This window comes from Penaeus chinensis, chromosome 31 (genome assembly GCF_019202785.1).
Source record: "Penaeus chinensis breed Huanghai No. 1 chromosome 31, ASM1920278v2, whole genome shotgun sequence".
NCBI lineage: Eukaryota > Metazoa > Arthropoda > Malacostraca > Decapoda > Penaeidae > Penaeus > Penaeus chinensis.
In genome coordinates, this window is record NC_061849.1 from 13877206 (window position 1) to 13887205 (window position 10000).

Consider the following 10000-nt stretch of genomic DNA (forward strand, 5'->3'; position numbering starts at 1 on the left):
ATTTTTATTATTTTTTTTTTTTGGGGGGGGAGGGGGTGCCCCGCTGATTTCCGTCTGTCTATGACGAAGTAGGGAGGTCAGGTTGGTCATGACTGCCTATAGGTCAGAGTTCGGTCGTGAGGACACTAGATGGGTGGACCTTCGCTCTTCTCTCTTCCTCTTCTGTTATTTCTCCTCCTTCTCCTCCTCCCCCCCCTCCTCTTCCGTCCCTCCTCCTCCTCCTCCTCCGCCCCTCCTTCTCCTCCGCCCCTCTTCCTCCTCCTCCTGAGTGAGTGAGTGAGTGAGTGAGTGAGTGAGTGAGTGAGTGAGAGAGTGAGAGAGTGAGAGAGTGAGAGTGAGAGAGTGAGAGAGTGAGTGAGTGAGTGAGTGAGTGAGTGAGTGAGTGAGTGAGTGAGTGAGTGAGTGAGTGAGTGAGTGAGAGAGAGAGAGAGAGAGAGAGAGAGAGAGAGAGAGAGAGGGAGGGAGAGAGGGGGGTAGAGAGAGAAGGAGAGGGGAAGGGAGAGGGGGAAGGGGGAGGGGAGGGGAGAGGGATTTACGAGATACCTTCACTCTTCTGAGTTCATCCCCGCTTTAAAATAGTTGCAGGCGCAGTTGTTATAATAAATCACAGCATAATTATAACCCGCATAGAAGGAGAGAGAGAGAAAGAAAAAAAAAATAGAAAGAGAGAGCAAAAAGGAAAAAGGAAAACATAAAGAAATTAATTCGTCATTTCACATCCACAGTTTTTATCACTCTCATCTTATTGAAATATGAATTGCACGAAGACAAGAAGCAGAACGAACGAAAGATGACTCAGAAAATGGCTGATAAAGGAAGAGAAGGAGGAAGAGAAGAACAAGAAAAGAAGAAGAAAGAAATAAAACAAATAAAAACAAGAAAAATGAGAAAAAAAACTAAAGGAAAAGAAAATAAACAAAAATAAAAGAAAAAAAAGTAGAAGGGGGAGAAGGGGGGATAGGGGGTGTGGCACCGTTAAGGGCTCGTTGCAGATAACAATCAATTGCAGACTACCGTGTGGCAATTGTGAACGACAATTGTAAATACATATACGTTTTCACAACACCGTTTCTTTAGAATGGAGGCTGATGAGAGAAAAAAAAAAAAAAAATGTGAACGACCAACTGTTCTGTTTTGGCGCAGCGGCGAAGGCGAGGCGCGGGGGCAGGCCACTTAAGTTTTGGGGAATAAAATCGAATTCTTTTTTCTTTCATTTCTCTTCGTCTTCTTCTCTTTCTCCTTCTCTTTCTTCTTCTTCTTCTTCTTCTTCTTCTTCTTCTTCTCCTCCTCCTCCTCCTCCTCCTCCTCCTCCTCCTCCTCCTCCTCCTCCTCCTCCTCCTCCTCCTTTTCCTCCTCCTCCTTTTCCTCCTCCTCCTCCTTCTCCTCCTCCTCCTCCTCCTCCTCCTCCTCCTCCTCCTCCTCCTCCTCCTCCTCCTCCTCCTCCTCCTCCTCCTCTTCCTCCTCCTCCTCCTTCTTCTTCTTTTTCTTCTTCTTCTACTTCTTTATCTCCTCGTAAAAAGACGGCCGGAAGGTACACTCTTGACAAATCTTCGTCATTTTTTATTTATGTCTAGTAATTTGGCTAGAGAGAGACAAGAGACAGAGACAGAGAAAACAGACAGATAGACAGAGGCAAACAGACAGACAGACAGAGACAAACAGACAGACAGACAAAGAGAATGAGAGAAAGAGAAAGAGGAAAGAGAAAGAGAAAGAGAAAGAGAGGGGGAGCATCGCCCTCGTGTTCCGCCCTCGCCGATGAGCGAAGCCTCCGAATGCGAAACTGGGAACCGCCGAGCAGAATTCCCGTGGATGTCGCCGAGGTGCGTGTCATTTCGGATTAGAGGAATTTATTGCTGCTGTTATCTCCACCGTTTATTGGTTTCTCGGTTTGTCGGCTGGTTGACGTGAAAAATGGGGTGACGGAATTGAGGTGGCGAGTTATGGAGGGGGGGGGGGGAGGGGGGCACTGGTCCTAACGCAGATAATTTTTTTTTTTCTTTTTTGTGAGGACTGCGTATCTTTGGCATAATTTTCTAGTTGTTTTCTAGTTTCGCTTTTTGTGTCATTATTGTTTTTTGTCGTTATCGTTATCATTATGTTTTTTTTTGTTGTTGTTGTTTTTGTCGTTATCGTTATTATCATTATGTTGTTGTTTTTAAGAAGAGGTAGTTCGTATTTACTTTTATTGTTGTTGATGTGACAGCATTAGGACAGTCGATGGAAATCAAACGCTTAAGAAAGAATATGAAAAGAGAGAGAGAGACTCAGAGAGAGAGAGAGACTCAGAGAGAGAGAGAGAGAGAGACTCAGAGAGAGAGAGAGAGAGACTCAGAGAGAGAGAGAGAGACTCAGAGAGAGAGAGAGAGACTCAGAGAGAGAGAGAGAGAGAGAGAGAGAGAGAGAGCGAGAGAGAGAGAGAGAGAGAGAGTGAGAGAGTGAGAGAGTGAGAGAGTGAGAGAGTGGGAGAGTGGGAGAGTGGGAGAGTGGGGGAGAGAGAGAGAGAGAGAGAGAGAGAGAGAGAGAGAGAGAGAGAGAGAGAGAGAGAGAGAGAGAGAGAGAGAGAGAGAGAGAGAGAGAGAGACTCAGAGAGAGAGAGAGAGACTCAGAGAGAGAGAGAGAGACTCAGAGAGAGAGAGAGAGACTCAGAGAGAGAGAGAGAGAGAGAGAGAGAGAGAGAGAGAGAGAGAGAGAGAGAGAGAGAGAGAGAGAGAGAGAGAGAGAGAGAGAGAGAGAGAGAAATACGGGGGGGTGGGGGAGATGAGGACAGATAGCCGGAGAGAGAGAATCATTTCCCGGAGGACGACGACGCCAGTCACACGAGGCCAAGGTTAAGGCCGACAGGAAAAAGCAAAAGGAAAATGCTTCGAAGTAATGATTCCTCTGGGTCATGCTCGAGGAAGGGAGCCTCATTAGCCAAAGAAATGCGGGTGTGTGCTAAAGGGAAGAAGAAAAAAAAGAAAAAAGAGAAGCAGGAGAAAAAAAACGAAAAATAGACAGCAGACAAAATAGATAGAGATAGAGGCAGATTTACCGAATAAAGAATGACAGACAGACAGAAAGACAGACAGACAGACAGACAGACAGACAGACAGACAGACAGACAGACAGACAGACAGACAGACAGACAGACAGACAGACAGACAGACAGACCGACAGACAGACCGACAGACAGACAGACATCATTTACCAAACGTGTTTATACGAACACCACGTTCTTGCGACCTCCACCTGTTGTAATTCTAGGCTTGCGTCCCGATGCTTCCTCTTTGCCTGAACGCGAGCACGATGAGAAAATGAGGGCGCGGGCGACCATTAGCGAACGAGCTAATTTGGTGGTTCGTGAAGGGCGGACCTGGAGGGACGCTGGAGGGGCCCCTGTGGGCGCTGTGCACGAGGGGGGGAGGTCAGGGCTCTTGAAGGGGTATGGGGAGGGGGGAAAGGGAAGGGGAGGAGAAGGAGAAGGAGCAAGAAGAGGCAAGACGAGGCTGAGGCGAAAGGGAGTGGGAGGCGAGGGCTAGGGGGGGGGGGGAGGGGGAGGGGAGAAAGGGGTTGGTGGGCGTGTGTTGGGCGTGGGTGGTTGGCGCATCTTGAGAACACCTCGGAGGGTCTCCCGAAATGAGGCTGAGGAACTTTTGCTTCATGTTGCGGACGTCGTTATTACATCGTGAAGGAATGCAGGAAAAAATATCCTCAAATTAGTTATTTTGCTCAACTCTTCTTGCTCCATTATGTAAAGCTCGACGTTATTTTTATTTATATTTATTTATTTATTATTCCTATTATTATTATTATTATTATTGTTGTTGTTGTTATTGTTGTTGTTGTTATTGTTGTTGTTGTTATTCCTATTATTATTATTATTATTATTATTATTGTTATTCCTATTATTGTTATTATTATTATTATTATTTTTATTATTATTAGTAGTAGTAGTATTCCTTTTATTATTATTATTATTCCTATTATTATTATTATTATTATTATTATTATTATTATTATTATATTATTTTTAATTGTATTTTATTATCTATTTTTTGCTTGTTTTATCAGCGTGTTATTCGGTGTTTTCTGATTATATTTCTTTCCTCTTCCGCCAGGTACAAGAAGAAGGGAGTAGCGAAGGAACGGCAATAAGAAGAAGCTTACGAGGAACACCGAAGACCGCGTCCAGGGGTCCGGTCCCCCCCCCCTCACCCCCACCCCCCCGCGTAATGGCCCCCGGCACCCTGCTCTGCACACGCTGGTAGTTCTCACAAACCGCCAAAGTAAGCACAAAAACGTTGTTGCTAGAAACTTTAAGAGAGAGAAAAAAATAAAATAAAAAAGACGAAGTAAGAGAAAAGAAAATAGATGGAATTGTTGTACATACATTTTTGTGTCCTTTCTCATTTGTTATAAACGCGCCTGCAGCTTAGTACTTGCGAGACTGAGTTGATGTCCATTAACGTAATTCAACTTCAATTAATTTAACATTTTCTCCCCCCCTCCCCCGCCAACCTCCACTCTTCCACCAGATGCCGGGCAACGTGCGAAATACCGGGCAGAATGACTCGCACAGACCGCCCATCACCGCTGCCTCCCGCACCAAATCCCTCGACTGCCTGGCCGACAAATCTGTGCGTTCGAGTTTGCGTGTCTCTTGCCTGAGCTCATTTTTAGTTTGGATTTGCTGGGTGTCCGTCACGTGGGAGTTGGGGATTATGCTTAATATTATTATTATTATTATTATTATTATTTTTTTTTTTTTTTTTTGTGTGTGTGAGATTCGGTGCTTATTCTCATGATTTATTTTGATGAGATTCAAGGATTATTCTAATTATTTTTAGTTATTATAGTCGCTTCATTTTCATTTTAATGTTTATATCATTTATTTCGAGTTAGGAAGAAATATCCTGGTGAGATAGGTACAAAAAAAAAAAAAAAATGTTATATCGGACATTGTAATATACTCGTTTCCCTCGCCAGGAGAAAGCAAGTGAGTATGTTCCTTCGAGGATCACGAGGACGCAGCCCAAGATCAAGACGGATGCTATGCAGTTCGTAAAGGTGATTTTTTTTTAATTTTAGTTTTTTTGATTTAGGAGGAGCTTTTAGCCTCTTAGTATTTTTACCATTATTTTATTTATGATTTATTTTGTCGCGTTATCGAAGTCTGTCTACTTCTTGATAGCGTGAAGTGTTTGTGAAAAAATATTGGAGAGTCAGTGTGAGTTCTTCCCGTCACTTTGGTAGTCCGTAAGTTGCTCGGGCACTTTTCGCAAACACGTTCACGTTTGTCACGAAGAATTGGGTTTGGTTTGGAAACGGGCGCGACGCAGAAGCCCGGGTATGAATGGTCCCGAGCCAGCCTGTAGGAGGGCGGGCGCGGCTCTCCGTTTTCTTGTGGTAACAGTTGCGAGTGATATATCGCCTCGGCTTGCATGCACTACGGCAGAAGGCATTGCATGACTTATCCATATAAAAAAGAAATATCATTGGACTCTTAATCTTTATGCTAAAGTGCCTTATTTTTCTCCCTCCCGGTCCAGCCTCCTTCAAACTTTGCACACAATCGGTGGCAGCGCTCTCAGGTAAACTATGTAGCCATGCACAGTATAGTCCTGCCGTTGCAAGCCCCTGGCAGGACTCTGACAATGTAATCGCCACACTCGCATGCTTTCTGTTGGCATCGTTATTATTGTTTTTTTTTTCATTATTATTGTTATCATTCAGTATTATTATTGTTGCCATTATTAATATTATTGTCGCCAGGCCTGTTTTATCATTACTATTACTGTTGTGATTAAGATTATCTTGGGATGTTAGTCATCCACCTGCTTACTTACTCATGTCGGCGAATGTAATGACGGCACACTAGACTGGTAACACTTGACGCTAATTGAAACAAGCAACGCGGAAAGTTGCCTTCCTGTACTTATTTAGGGCTAAAATTCTGATTTCAGGAAACCCTGTTTTCAGTACATCCAGTGCCTGCAGCTGAAGTTACAACTTCGATTTCGTATATATATATATATATATATATATATATATATATATATATATATGTATGTATGTATGTATGTATGTATATATATGATATATACACATACATACATATTCATGCATGTATTAAATAGATAAAGATAGCGAAGCAGAGTACAACTTGAGTAAGTGTTTCACGCCGCGCCCTTCCCTCGCCCACAGACCGGGCCGGCAGGACTGTACAAGTCGGCGACGGAGCAGATCAAGAAGGCCGAAGCCGTGAAGGCGATGAGGAAGCACCTGATCGCCGAGGAAGAGGACTGGCAGCAGGTGCGTGTCACTCGGCCCGAGTCGCCTCCTCTCGGCTTCTCCCCTCTCCCCCGCGGCTCTGTTTGGGCTGTCGTAATGACTGATCTCTCTAACGTTGCGAGGGCCAAGGGATAAGCAGGGTAGAGAGATATGTAGGTTGTTATGACAGAGCAAAAAGAGGTTGGTCGGGGAACGTCGGTGTCGTTGTGGTGTGCTCTTGAGGGCCGCCATGACGACACGCGGGGAGAATTTGCCGAGGTCTTTTATCATCTCCTTGGTTATTCCTTCTCTCTTTTTCGCCTTGGAATCTAACAGAACCCCATAGCATTTTAACTGAATCCTGCACGGATGCACAGTTGATTAAACCCCTTTCCAAGGAATTCATTCGTAGGAACTGTTCAAGGATTCGGGTGTTTGTCACCGTACCTCTCACTCTGGGGGTGTTGGCCTTCAAGTTTTAATATGAACAAGTAGTAAATAAATGTAGACTAACCATCCTCCCCCTCGTGAACAAGGGTGTGAGTCTCGGCCGGTGGAAGTTACTAACCTACGTCGAGAGGCATGCCATGGCTTGCAATGACGAAAAACAAACATCGATTCTTTCGTTCACTAACGATGGACTAGTGCCGGCACTTCGGAACCTCACGGGGTATGGAAAACAAAAAGAAAAAAAGAGTAACAAAAGATACTTCAGTGAGTTCGCAGTTTTTTGAAAAAAGAGAGCGGCTCCAGCATTACGTAACAACATAGTCTGAGCACGTGAGGTTCCTTTTGCCAAGCGCCACGTCTGTAATGAATGGCGTGGTGGAGTTAAAACAGCATTAGATTCCTTTTGCAAGAACCTGGGTATTGATTAACATGTGTCTTGGTTAGCTGCATGTGTTGTTGTGAATCCCGGGGTAGAATAGAATATGTTAACACAACACGTGCGTTGTATATACTTGTGTGTATACAAGGTAAGATGGATTCCGCTGTGTGCGTGTACGTGTGGGTGAGCGAATGTGGGTGAGCAAGCTAACTGTATTATTGATCGTCCATGATTTTAAAGTAATGAATCTTTCATTGCATTATGTGTGCATTTTGAAATCTCCGTTTATGTTGTTGCATGTCAAGTGTATGTAAAGGACTGCCAGTGCGTGGATGCAATTGCAGTGCAGCATGTTGAATTGTGTTATAATTCTAGAGTAAATGCTCGTCTTCGGGAATGTGACTGGAGAACAGCATAGAGTCCTTATAATTACATTAGCAAAAAATCATGCCTAGTGGAAAATATTGGTGAAAAACAGAACAAAATTATATAATGTGACATGAAATATAATAGAGGATGGTCGCATACAGCAGGGCGATTTTTAAAAATGTAGAAAATGATCCCTCGGATATAAAATTCCAACGTTAGATCCTCTCCAGTACAGATCTCGAGGACACTGCAAGCGATAGATCTGCATAGAGCATTTAGAACAGTCTGGCATAAACGAAATTTTTCTCCAACGTATCCAGCATTTCGCTAAGACTTTGTTCTGCAACTCCCGCCAAAACTATCTTGTTTTCTTTTCCTACGCGCTTTAAAGTTATCTTTCTTGATCATCTACATCCTTGTTTCCAGACTTGAGATTCAGATACTAGAAAGAAGATCATTAGTATAAGTAGTCAAATAGATGATGTTTTATCTTTAAATAGAGCTCAGGGTGGAGTTACGAGCAATTAAGTGGGTATGGGTGTTCTTGCCCTTTAGTTCTCCTGTAAACAACGTCTTTTTCCGTCGGTCGTGATGTTTCGTAGGACTAATCAAACCGCAAGAATTAAACGCTAATCTGTAAGCGTCTCTTGTTCAGTGTTTGTTCTAACTTCTGTGTAACTAACCATACTAATGCAAGTACTAACTCAGTATTAAGTAGCATTTTTCTGAACTGCTTTTTCTTACCTTTTTTTATGATTATTTACTATTGTTGTTTCTCTCAATTCAGTTTGTTTGATTAAGTAAAGTTTTATGAACAGATAACTGAACACAAAAAGTATTGTTAACTCATATATAACTCATTTAGAAGTGTTTTTTTTTTTTCAAGATAACTTTATAACTCATGTAACTTTTTTTTTTTCAACTAAAGTATTTTTAGATCGTGTAGGTGTTATGCAAGTGTGTTTTGACTGAGCCGGGAGTGAAAAAGCGAGTTGCTCCTCTGAACACCTCACCACCGCCACTGTTGACCCCTTTGTAGCAAGTCATTATTAACCACAAATACCCCCCCCCCCCCCGACCCCTTCCCCCCCATTCGTCTAGTGACTGGAAATGTTTCATGCCAATAACAATGACTACCGCACCGTATTCCTCCCCCTCCCCTTCCCCCCAACCGCCTCTCCCCCCATCCCCCTTTCCATATGTTGTGAGAATCCAATTATTTTGTTCGATTTCTGCCTTCGTCGCCGAATAATAATAATGGGATATTGTTTCCAAATCCCCCCCTCCAACTCCCCCCAACTCTCCCCCCCCTCCCTCCCCCTCCCTCCATCTTTCCCAGTAAAAATAATAATAATAATACGGGGCCATTGTTTTGTTCGTTGTTTTATAGAGCATGAGTTTCCTTTTTTTTTTTTTTTTTTTTTTTTTTCTTTTGCTTAGCATAGCTGGCGAGTACTTAGTGGTGAAGGTAGATGGAGAGAGAGAGAGAGAGAGAGAGAGAGAGAGAGAGAGAGAGAGAGAGAGAGAGAGAGAGAGAGAGAGAGAGAGAGAGAGAGAGAGAGAGAGAGAGACAGTTCAAGTTCTCATAATCTTATACAGTATCGCAAAATTTTTAATCTTCTGATGTTCACGAAACTGTATTATATAACACACTTGGGAAACACCAATTCCCTTTAATATTGAAATAATATTCCTTGATAATGATTTGCTTTAAATTGATAACTGAAAAAAAAATGATAAACGAAAATAAAAGATATTATCAACTATAACTGAATTTCAAATACTTTTTTCAGTGTCTTCTGTGCCAGTAAGGTCGAAAGAAGTAAACTGGTATTTAAAAGACACAAAACATCTTGTCCCTTGTTAGTTAATCACTCGGGTCTTAGGTTTTTTCATTACGTCATTACCAGACCCTTTGGATTAGTGTACCTGAATCTGTGAAATATCAAGAAAGAGTGAATTAACGTTATACATACTTGTAACAGCAGAACAGGTGTGTGTGTGTGTGTGTATGTGTGTGTGTGTGTCTGTGTGTGTGTGTGTGTGTGTGTGTGTGTGTGTGTGTGTGTGTGTGTGTGTGTGTGAGTGAGTGAGTGAGTGAGTGAGTGAGTGAGTGAGTGAGTGAGAGTTAATGTGTGTTTGAGTGAGACAGAAAGTGAGAGATATTGAGTGAGTGCGTGAGTTTGTGCACGTGCGGGTTGTGGCCGTCGTGTGGGCTAGTCACTGACAGTGTCCGTTCCTCCACTAGCAGCCCTCCTCCTCCTCCCAGTCCAAGAGCCCCTACGACGAGGACACAGATTGGCAGACGGTAAGTGCCCAGATTTCCCGTCCCCTTTTGTCGTGTATCAACCGCGAGTATAAAGCGGTTTTCCCCGTGCGCTGTCTTGTGTGTGTGCGCTTCCTTTCCCGCACCGATCCACCTGTTATTTTATTATTATTACTCTTGTTATCTGTATTATGATTTTGAAGTGAGCTCTTTGTCGCACTCTAGCCGTCCAAGCAGCGGCTCTCTGTCACTCTTGGTGGTATGACCTTTTATGGCACTGTGAT

General features: G+C 43.2%; 1 protein-coding gene across 1 annotated transcript in view; it reads left to right on the forward strand.

The window, feature by feature from the left end:
• The window catches only part of LOC125041694 (titin-like), a gene marked incomplete in the record, with an annotated part of 42713 nt that overhangs the window by 15846 nt on the left and 16867 nt on the right, over positions 1 to 10000 (forward strand). The window contains 6 exon segments of the mRNA XM_047636884.1: positions 4102 to 4268; positions 4518 to 4619; positions 4969 to 5049; positions 5532 to 5573; positions 6187 to 6294; positions 9699 to 9758. Of these exon segments, the coding sequence (XP_047492840.1) occupies positions 4518 to 4619; positions 4969 to 5049; positions 5532 to 5573; positions 6187 to 6294; positions 9699 to 9758 (393 nt within the window).